The 27,069-nt window shown below is 38.2% G+C and overlaps 1 protein-coding gene across 3 annotated transcripts in view; it reads right to left on the bottom strand.

The window, feature by feature from the left end:
• The window catches only part of RECK (reversion inducing cysteine rich protein with kazal motifs), an 88,024-nt gene extending 60,955 nt beyond the window's left edge, over positions 1–27,069 (bottom strand). For 2 of the 3 annotated variants that reach the window (XM_054502547.2, XM_054502551.2), the window contains exons 1-4: positions 25,337–27,069; positions 10,389–10,447; positions 4,667–4,741; positions 3,422–3,458 (exon numbers count right to left, since the gene is read on the bottom strand). In XM_054502547.2, coding sequence (XP_054358522.1) covers positions 3,422–3,458; positions 4,667–4,741; positions 10,389–10,447; positions 25,337–25,436 — 271 coding nt within the window. In that variant the 5' untranslated portion in view covers positions 25,437–27,069. Of the gene's footprint in view, positions 1–3,421; positions 3,459–4,666; positions 4,742–5,690; positions 5,725–10,388; positions 10,448–25,336 lie in introns of all 3 variants that reach the window. The other variant, XM_054502548.2, reaches the window with a different exon arrangement.

Consider the following 27,069-nt stretch of genomic DNA (forward strand, 5'->3'; position numbering starts at 1 on the left):
CTCCCACCCTAAATGCTCTTTAAGTCATTCTCACTCTTGGGTAGGTAACATCTTTACCAGAGGACATACAACGGAAGGAAAGCAAGGAAGAGAGCTTTCTTACTGTTAGACTGTTAATCAGAGGCAAAGATTTTAATTTAATTTAAGCAAACTAACAAGAAAGGGCACAAGTATTACTGTATTCAAAACAGTAAATACCTAGAATAGCATAAAATTCATGATCCTGTTTAAAAACTGATACTTAGCAAATAGGGGCAATTTTTGTGAGTCAGGTATATCTGGCTTTGATGGGCACATTTAATCATGGGGCAAAATGACCATGTATTATTCTGGTTCAATTTATGTTCAGCAGTGACTCTTCCAACCAAATTATTGTGAAACTGAAAGATGATAAAATTATAAAAAGTGTTCTAATTTTTTTTTGAGATGGAGTCTTGCTCTGTCGCCCAGGCTGGAGTGCAGTGGCACGATCTTGGCTCACTGCAACCTCCGCCTCCCAGGTCCAAGCAATTCTCCTGCCTCAGCCTCCTGAGTAGCTGGGACTACAGGCGTCTGCCACCATGCCTGGCTAATTTTTGTATTTTTAGTAGAGATGGGGTTTCACCATGTTGACCACGCTGGTCTTGAACTCCTGACCTTAGGTAATGTGCTTGCCTTGACCTCCCAAACTGCTGGGATTACAGGTGTAAGCGACCATGCCCGGGCTTCTAATTTGCTTTTAAACCCCTTTTGCAATCATAAATGTCAATGAATGAATCCTAAGGCAAAAGTAGGAGATAGGGCCAGGCTCGGTGGCTCCCACCTGTAATCCCAGCACTTTGGGAGGCCAAAGCGGGCAGATCACTTGAGGTCACGAGATCAAGACCAGTCTGGCCAACATGGTGAAAGCCCATCTCTACTAAAAATTCAAAAATTAGCTGGGCATGGTGGCACACACCTGTAGTCCAAACTACTCGGGAGGTTGAGGTGGGAGAACTGCTTGAACCCAGCAGGTGGAGGTTGCAGTGAGCCGAGACTGCACCACTGCACTCCAGCCTGGGCAACAGCAAGGCTCTGTCTCAAAAAAAACAAAAAACGAAAACAACAACAACAACAAAAGGCTGGGTGTGGTGGCTCACAACTGTAATCCCAGCACTTTGGGAGGCCGAGATGGGTGGATCACTTGAGGTCAGGAGTTCGAGATCAGCCTGACCAACATAGTGAAACCTCGTCTCCACTAAAAATACAAAATTAGCCAGGCGTGGTGGTGCATGCCTGTAATCCCAGCTTCTTGGGAGGGTGAGGCAGGAGAATTGCTTGAAACCGGGAAGCAGAGGTTGCAGTGAGCTGAGATTGTGCCATTGCACTCCAGCCTGGGCAACAAGAGTGAAACTCCATCTCAAAAAAAAAAAAAAAAAAAAAAAAAAGTAGGAGATACAAGAAATAATTATGAAAAGAGAAAAGCCTTATGCTTGCACGAATGCTGCAAATTCCTCCTTATCTCCTTTAAAATTGCCTTATGCTGCTTCTATGTAAAATATAAATTTGAGTTTAAAATATAAATTTGAGTTTATCTGAAGTTGGATTATTATTTATATTTGAAAAAAAATGTCAGGGATTCAAGGCAATAAGTAACATAGTTCCCCAAATGAAACTAGGACTTCACACAACAAATAGAAGCATTCTGCTAAAAAGTAAAACAAGGCAAATAAATGGTTCACAGATAGACAAAGCTTTCAAAATATAATAAACTACCCCAATTATAAAAATTGACTAAAAATACTGCATATTATAAGCTTATCTCTATGTGTCTTAAGGGTACAAGGGGTAACAAATTCACATCTAGCCTCATTGCCTAGTATAGTTTCTTCTAAATCTTTGCTGCTTGCTATTCAGGTTCCTCACATGTTGGAAAGAATTTTAAATGGAATCAACATAGGTCATAAACTCTGTGACTTGCTATATCATAATGAAGTATGCTGCTGTTTACAGGTATCCAGTGGCCTCTTAGAACATATTAAATTATCCAACAAGCATTTATATTTACTAAGCTCCCACTATGTACAAGGCACTCTGTTAGGTGTTATGTGGGCTATGAAATTACAGAATAAATAAAATATATGATTTATCCTATTTGGGAGATTACAGTTTGTTAGCAACAGAGTGTGTGTGTGTGTGTGTGTGTGTGTGTGTGTAGAAAATTACAGGATACTAAGGATGCTGGGTACAAGGATAACTAGGAGACAGGCAAGGAGGTGGGCAATTTCAGAAAGGCAACCAGTTTGAAATACAAACTTTAAACAGTGCGATAGCCTCTAGAATTCAGAGATACATAAGGTATAAGATTTTTTTTTTTTTTTTTCAAGAAATTGGCTCTATCCAGGGCTGGAAAATAGGCTGTAATCCTGGGAGATCATGAGTGCCAGGCTAGAGAGTTTGGGTTTTATTCTGATGGAAGTGAATATCCTCTGAGAAATTATTTTTGAAGAGGATAGGAAAGAAAGATATAATGTGTTGAAACATCAGTTATAAGGTTATTATAATATTCTATCCCAAGAGTGTAAGAATAAAGACTTGAACTAGAAATAGAGAGGACAGGTGTAATTTTGCAAGGGGAGAGTCAATGGAACTAGAAAGAACAAGGAGTAAAATATAACTTGGGGGTTTCCAGTCTAGTATCATTCACAAGAGGTGCAGTTAAGAGTTTGATTTTGGATTTGTGCTTCAGATGGCACCTGGATGCAGAGATCCAGGTAGAGATGTCCACAAAGATATCTAGAAGTTACAAACAATGATTTAGATTTGAGAATTACCTTCTCAGAGCTGATTAGTTAACAGTTCTGGGAAGGAATGAGATTACTAAGGTGAATGTGAAGACAGAAGGGAAGAAGACCACACACAGAAATAACCATAGTCCTTACGGCTCCATCTGCAAAAAAAAGGTAAGGCAGAATAGGTTCTGAGGCCAAGGTGGAGTCATAAGGAGGTAGTAATCAATAATATCAAGTGTTTCAAGAAAGTCAAAGACAGTAGTACTGAGAAAGAGCCCTAAGATCTAGGAACCAAGAGATCCTGGTAATCTTTCAAAGACTAGTTTCAGTAGAATGGCAGAAGTGGAGACAAGAGAACAAAGTTAAGGATTGAGTGAGTGAGAATAAATTATGTATTTGAAAATTTGGGCTGGACATGGTGGGTCATGCCTGTAATCTCAGCATTTTGGGAGGCCAAGGCAGGATGATCACTTGAGGCCAGGAGTTCAAGACCAGCCTGGGCAACACAGTAAGACTGTGTCTTAGAAAAAAAAAAAAATGTAGGTGTTGAAGGGAAAGAGAGGATAGAAACTCCAGAGAATAAATTAGGTTCCAGGACAATGACATCAATTTTACATTCACACAGTAAGTTTTTAAAATTCAGTGCTAAATGTTCCACTTTTATTGCTTACCTGGCAAAGATGAATTCATACAACTCCAAATTTCAACCTAAAAGTGTAACCAATAAAAGGCTTTTATGTAGATAACCAGTTCCTAAATATGACAATTAATTTCTACAGAAATTATGTACAGCTAATTTGATTATGGCTATGTCTATACAGTCAATGTTCTAGAACTATAGGCACATCAATCAGCTATTCGGCGGGAACAAAGCTGAGATACAGAAATATTCCTTGTTCTTTTCCCATCTGAGAGCATTAACGATGAGTCTAGTTACTCAGGATACTTACTGAAATCACTGTTTCCAAGCCTATAGACAAAACTGAAGACTAAAGGGAATGTGTCAGTCAGAACTATTTAATCATCATCTTATTTCCCCCTTCACATAATACAAGCCACCATATCTAAAGAGGCTCTTGCAAACAAACTCACACTTTCTTGGTCTAGCACATGAGCATCCCAAACACTGAGGACAGCCCAAGTATTAGAGACCTTTTAAGTTACCTGATTCAGATAGGTAAGCAATATATCTACAGTACGTCAGAAAATTGAAAGTTAATAAATCATATATTTTCCCTTATCCCAAATTCAATTTTCTAAAATCAAAATAAATAGATTTGGTTATTATAGTTTTCATAAATTAGTCAAACTATAACAATAAATAAAATTCTAAGTTCCAGTTTTTTTGTTTTTTTTTTTTTTGAGACGGAGTCTTACTCTGCCGCCCAGACTGGAGGGCAGTGATGCTATCTCAGCTCACTGCAACCTCCCCTTCCTGGGTTCAAGCAATTCTCCTGCCTCAGCCTCCGGAGTAGCTGGGACTACAGGCGTGTGCCACCACGTCTGGCTAATTTTTGTATTTTTAGTAGAGACAGGGTTTCACTATGCTGGCCAGGCTGGTCTCGAACTCCTGACCTCAGGTAATCCACCCACCTCAGCCTCCCAAAGTACTGGGATTACAGGCGTCAGCCACCGCGCCTGACCCCAGATAAAATACTATAATGAAATTTAAAGACAGGAACACATTTATATTTAAGATTGTTTTTAGATCTATATCATAGGATAATAAAAGAAGAAAAACAATATTCTATCTAGCAATTTATATGAAGATTTTTTTAAGTATTTAAGTTAAACTTAACATTTTATTTTGACCACAAATTCCAATCACATTTAAAAATTTGCTAACTCTGAAAGTCATTCATCGGATAGTTTCATTTAGACAGAAGCTTCTACAGTTAAGTTACAATAAGACTTACCATTGTCTCTGGGCAATAATCTGGGGCTCGCTGCAACAGATGTTTTAGTCGGGATTCACTTTTTGAGGAGAAAATCTATTTGACAAAAAAAAAAAAAAAAAGTTTTTGTGGCATTTTTCTATAAGAAATAAGAAGAGGTAAAACTTATTATCCTCTAGATTTATCAGTAGTCTAGAATATTTTCCAACTTCCTTTTTATTTATTTTATTTATTTTTTTAAGACAGAGTCCCATTCTATCACCCAGGCTGGGGTGTAGTGGTGTGATCTCAGCTCACTGAAACCTCCACTTCCCAGGCTGAAGCGATTCTCCAGCCTCAGCATCCCAAGTAGCTGGGACCTCAGGCATGAGCCACAAATACCTGGCTAATTTCTGTATTTTTTTGTAGAGACAGGGTTTCACCATGTTGCCAGGGCTGGTTTTGAACTCCTGAGCTCAAAGTGATCCGCCCGCTTCAGCCTCCCAAAGTGCTGGGACCACACGCATGAGCCACCGTGCCTGGCTCCTTTTATAAGTGGAAAACCTTCAGAATGATCTAAGTTAAGCTGAGGTAACATTTCTTAAAAAGCGTTGATTAGTTTCGCAAATAAGCAAGAAAAGTCCAAATACAGCAAGTCTAGACCCTTTTCTATTGACCAAAAAAAGTGGAGAAACCCAGGCTACCAACCTGTTTAGAGGCTGGGGGTTAGAGAGCGAGAGAAGGAAGAAAAAAAAGATAAGTTTATTCTAAACTGTTCTGTACATTGCTTTTAGTCAACTGGTAACAGTGAAAAATAGACTGTCATCAAACCCGTGATACTGGTGAAGATCAAATTCGTAAACAGCATTATGGCATATAAATTCTCCATAAAATGCTGTAAGATAGAAACAAAGCTGTTTTTTCTTTTAATTGATGCTGATGAGCTGACAAAGGTTCACTCACCAAGCTAAATGGCTCACTTCCAAATAGGACGTTATGCAATTACAATTCGGTGTTTCAGTAAATAATAAATCATTACACATATCAGACAGACCTTCATGATTACCTGCAAATAGCTGAGACGGTAAAATCCATGAATGCTATGGACAATGAAAAAGGATTTATCTCCAGTTAGCTTATTTATTAGCCATTTTCCTCCAAAACTACCAACTACAATTAAGAAGTGAAAAGAGATAGAATATCACTATTTTGCAATGCCTAGTGAATTAATGCATTTAGACAATTATCACAATGACTGTTAACATCACAAAAAGAGACATTTTTTGGGGAAGACTTAAACAAAACTAAGTCTCTGGATCTGGCTCCTAAGGTAGCTGTTAGCCATGTGTGGGTATTTAAACTTAAATCAAGTAAAACTAAATAAAATTAAAAGTTAAAGTTTCTCAGTCTCTTTAAGCACATTTCAAGTGTTCACCTGGCACACGTGGCTAGTGGCTACCATATAGGTCTAGAATATTTTCATCATTGTAGAAAGTGCCATTGGATAGCTCTGCTCTAAATCTAACTGCCAATTACTAAGAAACACAGAGAAAAGAGGAAAATGTTAAATGACACCAGGGGGATGTGAATAGCAAAGTTTGGACTATGGGAAACTCTATAAGACAAATGATCAAATTAATCATCAAATAAATTGCAAGGAGAAACCTACAGATCAAAAGATATTTAAAAAACATATAACCAACTGCAATACATACATATCACTTGAATTCTGATCCAAACTAAAAAAACCTTATAAAATAATTAAGAAATCTGAATAATTAGATTTTTGAATATTACATTTTCAAAGAAGTAATAACAGTATTGTGGTTATCTTTTTTTTTAAATGACATATCATTTGTAGCTCCAAACTGAAAATTTATGGATCAAATAATATGACAATTGAGATTTTGCTGCTACATAAATTTGCCTCAATATAGTGGGGAAAGTAAAAAGAGATTTAAATAAAACACAAGTGGTCATCACTTAATAATATTGAAGCTGAATATGGGGGTTTATTACACTTTTCTCTCTACCTTTGTATACACTTAAAGTTTTCTATTATAAAAAGATAAAAGGAAGAGTGAAAGAAAAGAAAAATCGATTGAAAAAGACAACAATGAAAGATAAGAAAGAATGAAAAAGAGAAAGAGGAAGAAAAAACGAAAGATATAACATTGGTAGCAGACTAGGAAAAAGCACAGGGAAGGCTACGCTCTCTCACTCATTCCTTCTTCCTGCAATTCCATCTCCCCTCAACAACAACAACAAAAACAAACAAAAAAGGCAAAAAACCTACAAGCACTTGAAACAGGTTAGAACAATCGAAAGAATATAGAACTGAGAGTTGGAAATACACTCTGAATACCACTGGGCAAATTACTTGGCCTCATAGGAGGTAGTTATATCCTGGTGGCTAAGGGTATGGACTTTGTAATCAGACACATTTGAGTTTGAGTCCCTGTTCCTCAACTAATTGGCTTGGGGCCTTGGGAAGTTATTTAAATCTTCTATATTTCAATTTCTTTACCTATAATATACAAATAATGACAATACCTCTTTCAAGGGCTGGGTGTAAGAATTAAATGAAATAATGCATGTAAAGGGGTATAGTAAAGGGCATGGCACTTAGGGAGAAGTGTAAAATAAAATTTAGGTCCCAGTTTCTGGTTTCCTGAATAGCTAATAAGCAAAATTAAAAAGTTAGATAATCTATTGGGTCCCTTCTGCCTCTAAAATTATGATCCTATAAAGTAGAATGAATTAAACTGATAAACACATACTTATTAGAAATACATTTAGCTTAAATAAACCAGCACATACTATGTAAACTTTCAGATAATAAGGTAGACTTGAATATAAAGTCACTTTTCTTGCTAAACAACTAGTAATCACACTTAAAAAGAAAGACGAATGCTTATTCAGAATACATACTAGAATATATACTATAATTATACAAATCATCTCAGAGCAAAAAATTTAATAACCAAACTTGTATGCCACTCAAGGCAGAAATTATCAGACCACAGGGTTTACAATCTTGAATTCTGAAAAGTTTTTTACCCATACTTATCTCCTTCCTCTGTCATAACTCATTTTTCCTTTGTCTTTAAACAAGTAAAAACCTTTCATCTCGAAACTAATCTTTACTTCCTGCACTTACTAACTTTTCCAGCTTTTTCCTTTCATTGTACCCATTTCTTCACCAATCAACTCAAAAATATTAACTAATTAGTTTGCATGAGCAGGGACATGGATACAACATAGGCAAATGAGACACGATCCCTATATTCAAGGAATTCATAATATATACAGGTAAGACATATACAAAAACTGAATACATTTTTGTAAGTCTGAAAAATTACATAACTGTAAATATTTTTATTAAAAAATTTTTAATGCCTGCAGTGTGACTTTTAGCTCCATTGTTCCAGTTGATCTAGAAATATTTATTGAGAGTTTTGAGTGTTAGATACTGTTTTAACTGTTCTAGGCACCAAGGAATTCATCATAAACAAAGCAAACAAAAATCCCTGCTGCAGGGAGATGTTTTTAAAATTTCCACTAATTGGCTTTTTTTTTAAAAAAAAAAAACTAAGGGCCTTTTCTCAGATCTCAAACTCCTTGACTTTTCTTTGGCATCTGACACTGTTGACAGCTTCACTGTAAACCATCACACGTATTTTGCTGAATATCATAAGCTACCAGCCCTGACTTCTTACCTAAATTCCAATTCCAAAAGTTTTAATTCCAAATCCCTATCTTCACATAGTGGTTTTCACTGATAATTCAACAGCTCACCTTCTCGTCAAACCAAATCTTTTCCCTAACCTCCTAGAGTCATCAAGAATGCTGTTTACTCAGTTCAAAATCTAAATGTCATCAAGACTCCATCCTGTCTGCATTCCCTACTGGTTGAAGAAATAATGATTCCTCACTCACAGCATTTCCTTCTCTTTGAAGTGAGCTCTATGAGTTTTAACAGCCCTGGTCTCTCTCCACACCCCGATACACTTCTCCCATGATCAGGATGGCTGACTTAGCTGACCATTGAGTTTGGCAGGGGAAAGTAAACATATGTAACACATCCCTTACCTCTCCTCCTCTGGGAGTAAGTCTAATTCTGTCACTTAGTGTGTGCCTAGAGATAAAAGTCACATTCGACATCTGTGTAACTAGTAATAAAAGTAATATTTTTGGACCTATCTGCCTTATTTCTCAATTAGTTAAGAACTTGGTTGGGGAAGAATATTCTTTATTAGGGTGACTATAGTATTCAATTAATTTGCTAAGTTATATAATTCCTAGCATTCCAGATTTTAAGAAATTAGACCTTGCCTGCTGCTGGTGCCTCATTACAAGATATCTCCTAAAAATCATTCACCCTATAGAACATCAGTAGAAAAAGCAAGAAACAAAGTGAAATGTCAGGTAAGTCATGTTTCCCAAAGTAGCAGAGCTACTTTAAAAGCTTCCTTATGACATCATCGAGGGGCCATTTTTGCTTTAAAAAGCTATTCTTCTGGCAGTAAATGTGCAGCAAACTTAATTTGCAATAGTGATTTGACGTGTCACTGAATTCTCCGGTAGCCATTTAGATGAGCTGAATCAGTGTCATGTCTTATAATCAGACCGTATCTTGCAAAATCTTTCTACGTCTACATTATTATTACTTATGAGAAGTTATAGTCCCAGTTAAGTAGTTCTCTCAGTTTTAAAAATAACAAGATCCAGGTTATTACTTGAAGACTCCTCTAAAAGATGATTGAGACTATTATTTCTCGAGTGCTAAGGCTAGACATACATGACCAAGCCTGAAAGAAAGGTAGGGCTTTATGAATGGGTAGTGCTTCGTGGAACTTTCATAAACAGGTTCAACCAGAAAAATTCAAACCTACAGACAACTTTTAAGAATAGTACAGTGAATACCTACATGGTCTTCATCAAGATGCACCCATCCTTAACACTTTGCAACATTTGCTTTAATTCTCTATATATACACAAATTATTATTACATACTATTATTTTGAAGGACTATGTTAGAATTTGTTATAGACATTATGTTCATTCATTCCTAAATCCTAGTATGTATCTCCTAAGAACAAGGACACCATCACACCCAACCACAATATAATCACCAAATTCAGGATCACAGTATTGGTATAATACTACTATTTAATATCCAGTCTATATTCAAATTTTACCAATTTATCCTGATAATGTCCTTTATAGCAATTTTCTTTCATTCCAGGATCCAATCCAGGATCACATATTGCATTTTGTTGTCACATCTCTTTAGTTTCCTTTAATCTGTAACAGTTTCTTAGCCTTTCTTTGTTTTTATAACACTAACATTTTTAAAGAGTACAGGCGTTGATGTTTTGAGGAATATTCCTCAAACTGGGTTTGCCCGACTATTTCTTCATAATTCAAATTATGCAATTATAATATTTTCCTTCTCAGTGTATCATGTCAGCAGACAGTCACTTTGCCCATTATTGGTGATGTGAACCCTGGACAATCAGTTAAGGTACTATCCAACAGACTTCTCCAAAAACAATTATACTTAATAAATAGTTGTATAACTAGTAGCCTCTATAATTTTATTTATTTTTATTTTTTAGAGACAGGGGTTTTGCTATGTTGTCCTGGCTGGTCCTGAACCCCTGGCCTTAAGCAATCCTCCCACCCTGGCCTCCCAAAGTGCTGGGATTACAGGCATGAACCACTGTGTCTGGCTGCCTCTGTAATTATTATGTAATCTTACCTGTTCACATACATCACGGCACATTTGGTTATCCTTTGAATGATTACAACACAATGCACCTAGGGAGAAAAAATAAACATCAAATGTTGTTCCACTGTTAAACAAGATGACTAAGCTAATTCAGATGGTTACATAAACCATTTATTCAGTAGATGATGATTATTATTATTCATTTTAACTCAACAAACCTTTACTGAGCACCTATTACAAGTCAATGACAGTGTTAGGTTTGAGGACACGGTCCCTGTCCTCAAGAAGCTTGCAGTCTAATAGGGGAGACTGTCATGTAATAATAATAGCTACTATTTAGTGTGTGCTTTCTATGTCCCAGAATTCGACTAAGTTTGTTGTATGCATTTTCTTATCTAATCCTTACAATTACCATATGGAGTAGAGCTATTATTAAACCAATAATAAAAAGTCAACTGATAAAAAGATAGTGAATTTTGTTTTGAGTGTGTGAATCTGAGGTTCCTATAGAATATCCTGATGGAAATTCCAGTAAACTCAGAAATTCAGGCCTGGAGTGCAGGTAAAGCCAAGCCTAAAGATCCACATTTGGAACTCATCAGCATAAAGGAGTATATGGAAATGAATGATATTGTCTAGGGAGAGTTTCTAGTGAGAAGAGAACATAGCATCAGATTCTAAAGAAGAGCAACATCTGAGATATGGAAAGAAAGGAAAGAGACTGAGATGGAATAGTCAGAAAGGTAGGTTAACCGTGAGAGTGGCATCACAGGAGGAGTAGTGTCATGCACCACAAGAGTCAAGTTAGACTGAAGAATGAAAAAAGGAAATGGGTTTACTAATTAGCCCTTGGTGAGCTTCACAGGTACTTTCTATGGAACTGGTAGAAGTGAATGATATTAAGGAGTAAACCACAGGTGAGTAAGTACAGACATCAAAAATAGAGTCATAAGAAGTCTAGCAACGATGGGAAGGAAAAAGAGTAGTAATTATACAAAGATGCAAGGTTCCAAGATTTTTCCCCCTTTTTCAGAGTGGAAAAGACTTGACCTTCTTTATAGACAGAAAAGAGCAGTAGAGAGCTAATTTTCCTCTGACAGAACAAGTCTCAAGAGGACTCCAAAGGGGATAAAACCAAGTGTATAAGAGAAGGCACTATCCCTGGAAAGAAACAGGGAATACTTCTTCCAAGATATTTATTAACTTAAAAAATTTTTATGAGCAGCTTAAGTACTAGCTTAAGTACTAGCTTGTTTTTTGATCATTCATTCAAAAAAACAAAAGTCTCTGTTCTCTTGAAACTTAAAGAGCAGATATTAAACTATATATGTATATATACACATACATATATATATATGGAGACAGAGAGAGAATACGAATGTGAAATGGTGGTAAATGTTATGGCAATAATAAACCAAGTTAAAGAGTAAGGAGGATGTGTGTGGTGTGGGAGTGAGTGGGTATTTTAAAGGGCAGGCTAGGAAGGCTTCACTGAAAAGGTGTCACTCAAGCAGATACCATAAAGTAAAGGAACAAGCCACAATGAATTTTCCAAAAGGCAGAAACAGCAAGTGCAAAGTTTCTGGTGTGTTCAAAGAAGAGCAAAGAGTGTGGCTAGAAAAGAATGACTGAAGGGTAGAGTAGGACATAATGCCATCAGAGAGGGGGACCAGATCATATAGGTCTCTATAGGCCATGGTAAGAACTTTGGCTTTTACTCTGAGAAGGATGGAAAATCACCCACAGGTTTTGAGCAGCATGTCATAATCAGAATAACATTTTAAAAAGACCACTCCGGTTCCTGTGTTAAAAATATAATACACAGGAGTAAGGGAGGAAACACTAATAGGCTATTGCAGTAGTCTTGATAAGAGACTGTAGTGTCTTCAACTAGGGTGGCAGCAGTGGAGATGGTATTAAGTAGTCTGAATCTGGATATATTATGAATATAAAGCTGACAGGATATGCTAATGGATTGGAAGTGAAATATGGAAGAAAAAGAATTAAGAATGACTAAGGTTTTTGGTCCAAGAAAGTGGGAAAACAGAAATATCTAGAAATACCATTAACTGAAATGGAAAAGACTAAGGGAGGAGATCTCAGAGAGAGAGAGGATCAGAAATTCAGTTTTAGATATAATTTTGAGATGTCTATTATATATCTAAAATAATATACTGAGTAGGGAGTTGAATATATGAGTTCGGGAAGACTCCAAACTGGAGATGGGAATTTGGGAGACACACTATGTAGATGATATTTAAAGCCATGATGGCATCTGGGGAGGGAAAAGATCTGAGAACTGAGCAATGCATTCCATCCTTCAGAGACAGGTGAGAGTGGTCAATGTATGGGAAGATAATTAAGAGAAAGAATGGTGTCCAAAAAGCCAAATAAAATGTTTCAAGAAGATGTTAACCATGTTAGATACTGCTATCAAGTAATGAGGATTTCAAACTGATCACAGTATTTAGCAATGTGAAAGATATTGATGATGACCTTAAATAAATGTTATCAATGTGAAATAAAGGGCAAAAGCCTGACTGCAGTGAGCTCAAGAGAGAATTCAAGAAAATACAGACAATTCTTTTGAGGAAGTCTACTTTTGAGCAGTTGTAGAACACTGTATAATAAATAATTTGACTGGCCTTTCTCCCTGGTTCCTGGGAGGGAGACTCTAAATCACTGGAATTTCCTGAGTAATAGGAGTGTCTCTGTTATGCTAATAAGGTGACCCATGGTCTCACCTATCAAGCTTGCCCAAACGGTGGCCCATGGGCTGCATGTGGCCCAGGCCCAGCTTTGAATGTGTTTCAACACAAATTGGTAAACTTTCTTAAAACATTACGAGAATTTTTTTTTTTTGCAGCTCATCAGCTATCATTAGTGTTAGTGTATTTTACATGTGGCATAAGACAATTCTTCCAGTGTGGCCCAGGGAAGCCAAAAGATTAGACACCCCTGACCTAGATAGTTTCAGGATGGAGGCTGGCAACACCAGAGAGAACAGCCATGTGTTTAAAGAGCTGGGGCTTTTAGCCACATGGTATCAACCTGATCTCCCAACTTCCAAGGATTGAAGGGGGACTGCAGATTGATCTCAACCATATGACCAATAATTCAATCAAGTATGCCTATGTAATGAAACCCCAATCAATACTCTGGACATAGAAACTCAGTGGAGCTTTCCTGGTTGAACACATTGATGTACTGGGAAGATGATGCACCTGATTCCGTAAGAGGACACAGAAGCTCTGCATTCCCTCCTAGATCTCACCCTATGAGGCTCTTTATTTGACTGGTCCTCCTGAATTGTACCCCTTATATTAAAACCATTATTTAAAGTATAGTGCTCTTCCCAGAGTTCTGTGAGTTGGTCTAGCAAATTATTGAACCTGAGGGGGTCATGGGAACCCTGGATTTATAGCCAGTTGGTTAAAAGTGTGTGGGTGGCCTGGGGACCCTTGAACTGAAGCTAGTGTCTGGATTAAGGGCAATCTTGTTGGGGACCATGCCCTTTAACTTGCGGGGTAGATGCTGATTCTGGGTGGCAGAACTGAATTATATTATATCCAGTTGGAAGAAAACAGAATATAGAGAAATGAGGTGGTTCCTGGAAGGGCATGTGGGTTTTAAAAGAGGCACTGTGTTTAGGAATAGGGACACAATAGTGAACAAAAGTTATGCTCCCTAACTTCACCCAGGTTAGCATCTGGTAGTAGGACAAAATCTAGACAAGAGTAAAGAATTCAAGGACACCGATAAATTAACAGGGAAATTGACAGCACCTCATTTTCTCAGTGAAATAGTGATTAGATCTGAAAATAGATAGGGCTGAGATAGGGTTGGGGGCTTGAGTTGAAATTATAGAGGTCTGAAACAGCCACTTTGGAAAATAGAGAAAGGAAACAACTATAAATATGTTTCTCAAACCTGTGTTCAAAACAACACTGCTTCATCAACTTAGAGAAAGAAATGTCAAATTAGAGAAAAGGAAAAAGGTTACCAAGCAGCATTATGACTCCAGAGGAATTCATAAATTGGCTATAGCAATAATCATCAGAGGCATGTAACTGTTGTAGAGCACAGAAGACTGAAAAGAGGATAGAGTTGGAATGGTCAGCAGCTCTCTAGAATTAGCAAGTCAAAAGACACAGGGGAGAAAAATACTACATTTCAGGCAGGTAGATCTGGTACAATGGTTTAAAACACCTGTTTTTACATATATATATATTTATATTTATATATATTCAACCTGTGTGTCTGTGCGTGTGTATGCAACATAATCCTCTCTTCAGATGAAATCTATACAACTTCAGTATACATATTAGATAAAAGTAGAACTTATTTTATTGAAAAGTAGGATTGGTATTGAGGAGAAATGAATGAGTAAACAAATGAATAAAAGAAGTCCTCTTCAGATCTTACCAACCAAGTTTCTAAGTTTTAAACTGGAAATCACTTTTCCATAAAACAATGACAGGGTCTAGGATGTTACTGCCATATTACTACAGTTCAGTTTCATAAAAGACTTGGGGGCTAGCTCTTTTTTTTTTTTTTGAGACTGGCTTTCTAATACTATTTCTATGTCAAAACATGTCTTGAAGTTCTAAACATTTGGTTTACAAAATTCTGAAGGACACACAAAAATTTCACTACATTTCAGAAGAAAAAAAAGGTGCCTTGATTGTAGTAAGGCTGTAGTTACTTTCTATGAAGGGCTAACACAAGGCAGGACCGAAGCACTCATGAGGGTTTTTGTTTTTTTTGAGAGTCTCGTGCTGTCACCCAGGCTGGAGTGGAGTGGTGCAGTCTTGGCTCACTACAACCTCCACCTTCAAGTGATTCTTGTGCTTTAGCCTCCCAAGTATTAATAGCTGGGATTACAGGCATGCACCACCATGCCCGGCTAATTGTATTTTTAGTAGAGATGGGGTTTTGCCATGTTGTCTAGGCTGGTCTTGAACTCCTGGCCTCAAATGATCCGCCCACCCTGGCCTCCCAAAGTGCTGGGATTACAGGCATGAGCCACCACACCTGGCCGACGCTTTCTTATAACAACTCCTCTGCAATGCCACACCAAACTACATCCATCTCCTAAGACTCTGCTATGTCCCTACCCTCATTAGATTGAGAGGATAGTCAGGAAAAAAGGCTCTCCTGAGTGACACTGATGTGCTCTTTTGAAGAGCTCTAGAAGTTGGCACTTTCTACTACTAGCCTCTAACACAAAGGTCATATGAGGGCAGAAAATCCTGCTGGTTGTAAGCAAAGATAATTCAGGATAACATATGGTCTCAATAAACAGAAAAAGGCTCAGCAAAAAGTAAACAATCAGGCAGACAGGAGTCTGATTTGGACCTAGGGATTTTTGAAAAACAATTTCTTGGAGCAAAGGTCTATTTAGAACAGAAACACAAAACGTGTTATAATTAAAACTCCACTAACAGAGGTCTTACTAAAAATATAACTATAAAAGCCTTTTTTCCAATTTAATGGTGAAGGTCAAATATATAGGGGAGTATCCCTCAAAGTTAAATTTTTAAAATAATTTTTTTTCATTTAAAAAACCTCAAAAATTTGGAAAACAAGAAGAAAAAGAAAAATTATATTTCCACTGTCCTGCCACAACATCTGTTGACATTTTGGCATATATTCCTTCTAGTCTTTCCAAAAGACTTTTTGATACTTCTGACAAAATGGGATGAAAGAGGGCAGCCTAAAGTCTTCTGGTAATAACTTCTTTCCTTCTTCCAACCAAATGTTCTTCTGTAACAGCATACGTCTTCTCTTGAGGGCATTGCCACTCTCCACGAACAGGACAGGGGACCTCTGCTCCATCACATTTTCTACACCCTCTTCTTACCCTTAGCCATTATTGTATCCGCACACATTTTTCTTCCTTTGAAATAGTTAAAGCTTATTAGAATCTTTAACGTTGCATATTTTTCAAGAAATAAATGTCTACAAATAGACATCCATTCATATGATTTCGTTATCAGTGGGAGAAGAATTCAAATGCAATTAATGTGGCAATTAAGGGTCTTTATCTTTTTCAGAGCAACTAAAAGGGATTGAGTCATTCAACTATTACAGTACAAAAAAACAAAACAAAACAAAACTCTCCCAGGCCTAATGCTTTCTATAAGAGAAGATAATGAATTCTAGATATATTCTGGGTTTATAATTTGATCCTAATATATTCTTCAAGAATAATAGTTTAAAACTCTGCTTATTTTCATAAAATGGAATTGAACAGATGAAGATGGAACAGTTCAAAATAAAATGTGATACTGCTATGATGAAAATAAAAAACACAGGTGTTATCTTCATTAAAGACATCAGTATGAGTGTCGTATCTTGCATTCTTATTCCAATAGTCTGTGATTATAAAATAAAAATTAAAAATTGATTACTAAAGACCACATTTTTTGGGCTTAAGAAGGTATTAGTGTAGCCTGAAAATATGCAAGCGGAATCATCCAATAATTAGAAACATCTAGTTTCAGCTGCTGGTTTTGGCCATGTGTATACTAAAGACAGGCAAGTAAGCAGGAAGCACATGCTCCAGCCACATGCAGAAAAATGCAGCTTCTAAAGCCAACTAGCTTTAAAAAAACAAATACACACCCTAATCCAAAACTAAGAAATATCCATAGAATTATAGGATTTTTGAAGTTAAAAGGGATTTTGCCACAGATGTCTCACAAAAGCTATAATTCAGTTGGTTAATGAAAAGCAATTCTTGTTTCCTAAAAAAAAAAAAAAAAAAAGATTCCCTCTAATTAATGTCTCCCTAAAGAACAACTAAAACAGTGTGTATGTGTATAAATATATATATACACACACATATACATACATAGACGTGTGTGCGTGCATGTGCACTGAGTGTGTATTACACACTTCAGGAGAAAAAAACTAAATCTGAGTCGATACTGGAAAAAGGTCATTCTAAATTAAAAAAATTAATTTAAAAATCTGTTTTTTTAATGTAAAATCTTATTTTTAATCAAATTTTAATTTTCAAAACAACTTGGAAAATGACAATCACTTAAAAAACATTTAAATGAGAACTGCAACTTTAACTTATAAATACATTCATGCAATTGTCACATTTAACCCTTTAAAAATATACATGTGGGTATATCTGCATAAAGTATATAGTCAGCCAAGGAAGCGCCAAATAGTGAGAGGATTACGCACATACCCACCACCTCAATTCAACATCGCTAACATCTTGTCATACTGCCGTATCTATCTGTATGTATGTATGGATAGATACATATTTTGTTTTTCTCCCGAATCATTTGCAAGTTACATATATCCTTCTCCACTGCTTGCCTCATGTTGCACTGCCGCAGCAGCCAATTATATTAAGTCAATTGTAGTACCAATATGACTGCCAGATTACTTTTTTTAACAGACCTTTCATGACATTCCTCTTCTAATCAAGGGCCTACAATGGCTTCCTGCTATTCCAATTCTAAAATTTCAAAGTCTTTCTCTAGCCTTCCCCTCCCTAAACTTCTATTACTTTTAGCAAAGAAAATCTACACTTACCTAGAACACAGTCCTCTGCCTGAAATGCTTGATGCCCACTTCCTGCTGACTCCAAATATATTGCAAGGCTTAACTATCATCTTAATTCTTAGTAAGCCTTTCTTCTCCAACAACTCTAGGCCATGTTGATGTTTTTGTTATTTAAGACCCTACCATTCTAGTGAGAGTTGGAAACTTTAACACTTAACTCTTCTCTAATCATTTCATGTGGGTTCTCTTGGTATCCCCAGATTGATTGTAAGCTTCTTGGTACAATTAGCACAGTGCTCAGCTCAAAAATTAGATTCACTGACTAATAAGGAATAATGGAAGTCCTAGCCAGAGCAAATAGACAAGAGAAAGAAATCAAGGGCATCCAAATTGGTAAAGAGGAAGTCAAACTGTTGCTGTTTGCCAATCATATGATTGTATAACTAGAAAACCCTAAAGACTCATCCAAAAAGCTCCCAGATCTGATAAATGAATTCAATAAAGTTTCAGGATACAAAATCAAGGTATAAAATCAATAGCACTGCTATACACCAACAGTGACCACTCTGAGAATCAAATCAAGAACTCAACCTCTTTTATAATAGCCACAAAAAAAATAAAATAAAATACTTAGGAATATACCTAACCAAGGAGGTGAAAGAATTCTACAAGGAAAACTACAAAACACTGCTGAAAGAAATTACAGACAACAGAAACAAATGGAAACATATCCCATGCTCATGGATGGGTAGAATCAATATTGTCAAAATGACCATACTGCCAAAAGCAATAGACAGATTCAATGCAATTCCCATCAAAATACCATCATCATTCTTCACAGAACTAGAAAAAACAATTCTAGTTCCTAAAATTTGAATTTCAACCCTAAAATTCAAATGGAAGCTTCAAATTATACTATAAGGCTATCGTCACCAAAACAGCATGGTACTGGTATAAAAATAGGCACATAGGAACAGAATAGAGAATCCAGAAATAAAGCGAAATACTTACAGCCAACTGATCTTCGACAAAACAAATGAAAACGTAAAGTGGGGAAAGGGCATCCTACTCAACAAATGGTGCTGGGATAATTGGCAAACTGTATGTAGAAGAATGAAACTGGATTCTCATCTCTCACATCATAAAAAAATCAACTCAAAATTGATCAAGACTTAATTCTAAGACCTGAAACGGTAAAAATTCTAGAAGATAACATCAGAAAAACCCACCTAGACATTGAATTAGGCAAAGACTTTATGACCGAGAACCCTAAAGCAAAAGCAACAAAATCAAAGATAAATACATGGGACTTAATTAAACTAAAAAGCTTCTGCACAGCAAAAGAAATAATCAGCAGAGTAAACAGATAACCTACAGAGTGGGAGAAAATCTTTGCAAACTATGCATCTGACAAAGGACTAATATCCAGAATCTACAAGGAACTCAGACAAATCAGCAAGAAAAAAACAAACAGTCCATTAAAAAGTGGGCTAAGGACATGAATAGAAAATTCTCAAAACAAGATATACAAATGGCCAACAAACATATGAAAAAATGCTCAACATCACTAATTACCAGGGAAATGCAAATCAAAAACACAATGCAATACCACCTTACTCATGCAAGAATGGCCATAATTAGAAAATAAAAAAATAACAGATGTTGGAGTGGATGTGGTGAAAAGGGAACACTTTTACATTGCTGGTAGGAATGTAAATGAGTATAACCACCATGGAAAACAGTAGAGAGATTCCTTAAAGAACTAAAAGTACATCTACCATTTGATCCAGTAATCCCACTACTAGATATTTATCCAGAGGAAAAGAAGTCATATGAAAAAGACACTTGCACACGCATGCTTATGGCAGCACAATTAGCAACTGCAAAAATATGGAACCAGCCCAAATGCCCATCAATCAACAAGTGGATAAAGAAAATGTGGCATATGTGTGTAGCAGCACAATTAGCAATTGCAAATATATGGAATCAGCCCAAATGCCCACTGGATAAAGAAAATGTGGTATATGTGTGTACACACACACACACACCCACACACACACACAATGGAATACTACTCAGCCATAAAAAGTAATGAAATAATGGCATTTGCAGCAGCCTGTATGGAGTTGGAGACCATTATTCTAAGTGAAGTAACCCAGGAATGAAAAACCAAACATTGTATGTTCTCATTTACCAAGTGGTAGCTAAGCTATGAGGACACAAAGGCATAAGAACAATACAATGGACTTTGGGGACTTGGTGGCAGCAGGGGAAGAGTGAGCGGGGGGTGAGGGATAAAAGACTACACATTGGGTACATTGTAGTGATGGGTGCACCAAAATCTCAGAAATCACCACTAAAGAACTTATTCATGTAACCAAACACCACCTGTTCCCCAAAACCTATTTAAAAAAAAAAGTAGTAACATCCTACAGTTATACAATGCCTTTTTAACAGGAAAAAAGTACAAAAAATTTTCTCTCACTATATTAATACTATTTAAGTACCATATTTCATATGGTAACTCACCTATAACTTAGAAAACATCATATGATTTTTAAATCAAAAGATAAATTGGACTAAATCATACACTCAGGTAAGAGGCAGGCAGCCAGTTGGTGGTGGGCTCTGCAGCTATAAGGTCAAGAAGAGCTGAGGAGGCCGGGAAGCTGACATTTTATGAGGGTGTGGAAACTACGTGCAAAAAAAAAAAAAAAAAAAAAAAAAAAAAAAAAAAAAGGAAGCTGATTGAGGGAGAGAGGAAACTGGAAGAGATGCACAGAGAGAAGCCATGTGAGATAGAGACTGTCTCTAAAAGAACACATGGGAAGTCTAATTTCCTGTCGATCTTGGTTCCTGTCAACTTTCTAGTTCCTGTAGCAGTCCCTGAGGTAGAGATGTGCTGAATTTCCTACCCTTGGCTTTCCATGTGATTTCCTGTTAAATGCTATATAACCAGCCCCCTAATCCTGACTTATTTTGGGTTTTGTTCCTTAGAGTCAAAAGAGCTGTAACCTAGACATTCATCATTATGAAACAACTAAAGCAAATGACTCTTCTGAAGTCCTCTTCCCAGAGGCTAACAGTCAGTATTTTTAGATAATTCCCTTCCCCACTGCAGCAGGGCTCCCGTCTCTAAACAAAGGATCTAAAAGTATAGCTCCCGATTATCTCATGGTCAGAACACATCTCTTAATACTCCACTTATAGTCTTGTTCAAGTTACCTATGTGCTTTACAGCATCCATCATACTATATGCTATATACCTGATGAAACCACATGCTTTTTCCTCAAATATATTCTTCAGATTTAGGATATAAATAGGTATGTACTAATATAACCACACAATATTAGCCATGTAGGTATTATACATTTTGGGGTGATATTTCCTGTCTGAATTTCCCACTAAACTTAAGCCTCTATTTTTGCTTACCACTTTATACCTCTGCCTATCACAGTGTCTGTCAGTATTAATAGCTTAATAAATATTTGCTAAATGGATTACTCACAAGTATGGAATTTGGCTTAATAAGCAATGGCCCTAGTGCAATTATTACTAATATTCATCCTAAACATGTACAAAAATAGAACTTTTTATTCTCTCCTTTCCTTACCTTCCAACCCTCCTCCAAAATGCTCTTCCTCCATCTTCCCTACTTCAGTAAATGGCATCAACTTTTATTACATTGCTCATGATTAAAAAAAAAAAACCTATGAGTAATCCTTAATTCCTTCTTCCCTCACTTCCCACATCTAATCCATCAGCAATATATTTTAAATATCCCCTCTCCTATCTCCACACCACTCTACTCGAGTCAACCCTTATCACCTGCTTGAACTACTGCAATGGCCTTCTAGTCATCCTGCTTGTACTCTTACCCCACTACAATAATTTTTTTCATTCAGCAGCAAGACTGATTTAAAATAGAAATAAAATCATACCACTCTTACTTAAAACTCTATTGGTTTCTATCTGTGCACAGAATAAAATCCATAATCCTTATGTGGTTTTTTGCAAGGCTCTGCACCATCTAGCCCTAGCATACTCTGTCGGTCACTACATTCCAACCATATAACCTTTTGTTCCTTATGCCTTAAGGCTTCTGCACTTCCTGGACCTCACCTCTGTCTTTCATAAGAATACCCACCACCTTCTCAGCCTTCAGATCTCCGTTCTAAACTTTACCTTCTCAAAGAGGCAGCTCTTATAAACTCTTTTGAAGTTCTTTTACATAAAGAACTACTCACACTCCTCTCACACAATTCTCTGTGTTAGCCATTTGGTTTAGTTCCTTCATGGCATCCTTATCATACCTAGAAATCATTTTGTTATATATTTATCTATTTATCGTCTATCGCCTCTCTCCTAGAATGTAAGCTCCTTGGAGCAGCAGCTCTGCACCTAGAACAGTGCCTGACATTTAATAAGTACTCATATAGTATTTTTTGGATAAACAAACCTCACAGTATCTCTTTTGTTCTTTTAAAAACCACATTTATAATATATAAAAATAACCTCCTTGACCTCTTCCCATTTTCTTCTACAAGTGGCACAGAGTGAAAAGTATGATTAATGAAAGATTGCTTAAATTTATGGATGCCAGACAGAAACTTTTAGCTGCATACCAGAATAAACTGTCATATCTGGTCTATCACCAATCCTAGCTCTTTCTACAGTGTGGGCCAAGATACTTCTTTGGTAAGAGAATCTGCTTCTTATTACTTTGCTCCAGATAGGCGTTTGCTTTTTCTAACTTAAAATTCATTACATTCTTCTTCTGGATTCTAGGTTTACTATTACCTAATTCCTTAAATGTCAATTTACTGAAACCTGGCCCTTAAGGTTATATCCTTCCCTCTTTTGTACTATTACAAAGCAACTTACATAAAAACAGAGCCATTATCAGGTGCCATAACACACGATGCTGATACTGCAGGATAGGGTCCCTTCTCATCCTCCAAAGAGAAAATCATTGAGCAAGTCATTTCACTTTCACACCTCCATCCCCCAGGAATAGGAATAATCAAGGTAATAAGATTTGCAAAGTTGTATAATAGAGGGGGTCAATAATCTGCAAAGCCTTATACCAGAGCAGACAGAAGTACCCAATCTTGGATGCAGTTAAGAAGGGAAGGAAGACTGAGCAGGAATACAAGCAAAGCCTTCACTGAAATACAATTTTATATTGTGTTCTTAATTCTGTTTAGGATTGAAAAGCATTTTCTATACTTTCTACAATTCACAGTGGAAGCCTTTGTCCGTTATATTACTCAATGTCCTTTAGTAAGGAACCAGGCAATACATGCTTCCTAGAATTTAGTATAAGGAACATGTCTCACTTTTAGATCAAACTTGGAATTTTTTTTTTTAATCAAACAATGCAAACTATTATGTTGTCATGAACTTTTAGAGCTTAGAAGGGCCTTTAGAAATGAACTAACCCAGCATTTTCTGAAGTGCCCTTTAGGTGTTATGAAGAAAAAAAGAATTTTATGAGCAAACAAGTTTCTTTCTTTAACAACTTTATTGAGCTACAATTTGTATACCATGAAATTAACCCTTTTAATATGTACAATTCAGTTGTTTTTAGTATATTCACAGAGTTGTGTAGCCATCACCACTATCTAATTTTAGAACATTTTCATTACTCCCAAAAGAAACTTCATACTCATTAGCAATCACTGCCATTCTCCCGGCAAAAAAGTTTCTTGTTTTTTTTGTTGTTGTTTGTTTGTTTATTTTACCACAGGAATCCTTGGACCCTTTATTGTGAATCTCATGTGTTTTGTGAATTTATAAGACAGGGTACCACGTGCAATATTTCCCGAACATACTTAATAGCTAATATTTAACTGCTTACTACGCTAAATGCTGGACATGTATTACCTCGATTCTCATAATAAAATCTGTGAGGTACCATTTATAATAAATGTGGCTATTTGAGCACAAAAAGATTAAAGCTAAGTAATTTGCTTACTGTTCTTAACCACTCCACTGTACTACCTCTTGCAGAACGGACTGGTTGTGGGAGGAGAACGGACAACTAGTATTTCATAATTTTGTAAGTGTTTCAGTTCAATCTCTTTTAATTTAACAGGGAGAAAAATGGGGCCTAGGAAAGTAATCTGATTTAGCCAAGAATACACAGCATTTTCTCTTTTATTCTTTGGGATAGTTTACAGCTAAATTTGAAACCTAGCTATAGTTAATACCCCTGTTGGAACTGACTTTGCTTTTTTTTTTTTTTGAGACAGGGTCTCACTCCCGAGGGCAGTGGCATATCACTGCAGCCTCAACTTCCCGGGGCTCGAGCAATCCTCCTATCTCAGCCTCGCGGGTAGCTGGGACAACAGGCATACACCACCACGCCCGGCTAATTTTTGTATTTTTAGTAGAAACGGGGTTTCACTATGTTAAGCAGGCTGGCCTCGAACTCCTGGGCTCGAGGGATCCGCCCGCCTCCACCTCCCAAAGTGCTAGGATTACAGGCGTGAGCCTACCGCACCCGGCTGACTTTGCTTTATTTTTTATTTTTTATTTTTTTTAGGTGTCTCTCCCTGTCTCCCTGTAAGCAATGCACTTCACCACTTTTGCATGCACACATCCTAGCCATCTTTCAATGTCTAGTACAGCTAGGGGGAATCACTCCACTTTCCACTCATCCTAGGTCGATGTCCTCTCTCTCCCTCTGTGCACTCATACCTGGCCCTTCATTTCCTCTGGACATTTCTGTCTTGAATTCGAGTTACTTCAAGCTCCTGCTGTACCCCATCTCCTACCGAGAGAGCTTTTGGAGGGAAGGAGTCGGCGTGCACTCAAAAGGCCAGCAAGTGGGAAGCAATCAATAAGCACTTAACAGTTTCCTATCCATCCTTGGTTTAGTTCTTGTAGAGCAAGAATTCCTCTCCTCAAGCCTGCCAGCCCCCGAGGGGCAGGGTTTACTGATTTTTAATGTCTCCTGCCCGAGTCCAGGACCCACCACGCGGGCTGTGGGGACCGTCAGTGCTCACCGCCACCAAGGTCGTTATGAACCAAGTGCGGGTCAAGTAACAAGTAACAATAACTAACTAGGGCCGCGGTAGGGCGGCTGCGTATCCGAAATCCCATCCAAACCTCGCGACGATCCCGAGCGGGGGCATCGCACCCTTTTCTGACAAGCACCAGAGGCAAGCGAAGGGGTCAGTGCCGAAGAGGGGGCCCGTGTCGGTGGGTGACAGACCAAGGCCTCGAACCCGAGTCACCGCCCAGAAGATCTTGGGGCGGAGAGAGTTCCTCACTCGCCCCGCCTCGGCACCCGCCTCTGGAGCGCTGAGACCTCGGGTCTCGGGGTCACCGGACGTGGGCAGGGTCTGGGGGTCGCGCGCACCCCCGCCCCCTGCCCCGCGCCATCTTGGAGCGCTGAGGCGGCCGCTCCCGACAGCTTCGAACCGTTGCTCCGGAGGTTACTCACCCGCACTGCCCGGAGCCAGGCCCCCTGCCACCTCCGCGACCCCCGCCACGGCCAGCAGAAGGAGCAGCGCGCCTCGCAGAGAGGCCCGGACGGTCGCCATGTCCGGGCCGGGCGGCTCCAAAGCCGTGGGATGCTCGGACCCAGCTTAGCCGCAGCCGCTGCCGCCGCCGCCGCCCGCGCGAGGCCTCGCCCCCAGCGGCCGGTCCTTTGGTGATTGGCTGCGGCCAGCTCAAGCTCCGCCCCCTGCCTCACAATGTTTCCAAAACCTCCCGGGGGCGGGAACGTGCCCCGTACCAGGGCTCTTTGTTATGGCCCAACTGTGTGTCGGCTTCTGCCCTGAGTCCACCAGCCCACGTTCTCCCAGAGTGAAGTCAGAGGATGTCAGAGCTGGGAGAATCATTAGAAAACCTCTGCCACCTCCTGAGGTTTCGGGCCACTGAAGGGAGAGAGGAGACTGACCTTACTCTAGATCACACTGCAAGTTCACCTGAGAATGAGGGCTTAGTCCAAGGCCGAACCAAAGGGGCTTCTCTCCTTCACGTACTCTCAATAATACTCGCAATATTCTTTCTGCCGAGACGCTGCCTCGCACCCAAAGAAAGCATGTCACCCGGGATCCTTCGGCCTCCCGCAGACACGGCCCCCTGACAAGGGTTCATCACTAAAGCTCTTTGGCACATATAGCCTCAATGTGTCTTTGATGTACTTTTAAAATTATTTATTTATTTAGACAAGAGTCGCTCTGTCGCCCAAGCTGGGGTGCAGTGGCGCGATCTCGGCTCATTGCAACCTCCACCTCCCGGGCTCAAGCGATCCTCCCACCTCAGCCTCCTGAATAGCTGGGACCACGGGCGCAGGCGACCACGCCTGGCTAATTTTTATATATATTTTTTTTTTTGCAGAGAAGGGGTTTCACCATATTTCTTAAGCTGGTCTCGAACTCCTGGCCTCAAGCAATCCCCCAGCCTCCTCCTCCCAAAGTACGGGGATTGCAGGTGTGAGCCACTGTGCCTGGCCTTGATGTTACTATTAAGCACCTATTCCTGCTAGGAAAAGAGGATAGGAGAACACTTGTATACCTAAATGTGGAGAGCCTTGAATATCCGGCTGAGAAGTATAGACTTTGTCCAAGAGACAAGCTGGAAGTGGGTCCCACCCCACCCATCAGCCCAGCAGCTACGTGGAGAATGTTTAAGCCACTGGCTAGCAAAGCTAATTCATTGTCTCTTTTTTTCTCTGTGTGTTCCTGAATTAAACCCTTTTTCCTCCCTTTTTGAAAAAGCATGACCACCGTTTTAAATTCTCATGAAGACACCTGGGGCTAAATTACTTAAAACATTTTTAAAATTCCTTAATATTATTAAATATCCAGTCATTATTTACATTTTTCTTATTGTCTCATGATTTCTTTTTACAATTTTTCAAGTTCTAAACAAAATCCATATATTAAAATTGTTTTTTATGTCTTTGGGCTCTTACATTTATTCTCTCTTTTGAGTTTACAAAAGGAAAACATGAATAAGTTAAAATATCTAAAACATCTGCTCTGATGACTCTCTTGCTTCTGTGTATAAGGTAAACTGAGGCACAATAAAATTTTAAAGTTTATTTCAGCACGCGGTGATTCATGAATTGAGAAGCTGCAAACCAGAAGTGGTTCTGGGGCTCAGCTCTGTCGAAGAAGCAGATTTTTACAGAGTGAATGGGAAAGTAATAAAAAGAAAATATTTGAT

This window comes from Pongo pygmaeus, chromosome 13 (genome assembly GCF_028885625.2).
Source record: "Pongo pygmaeus isolate AG05252 chromosome 13, NHGRI_mPonPyg2-v2.0_pri, whole genome shotgun sequence".
Classification (NCBI taxonomy): domain Eukaryota; kingdom Metazoa; phylum Chordata; class Mammalia; order Primates; family Hominidae; genus Pongo; species Pongo pygmaeus.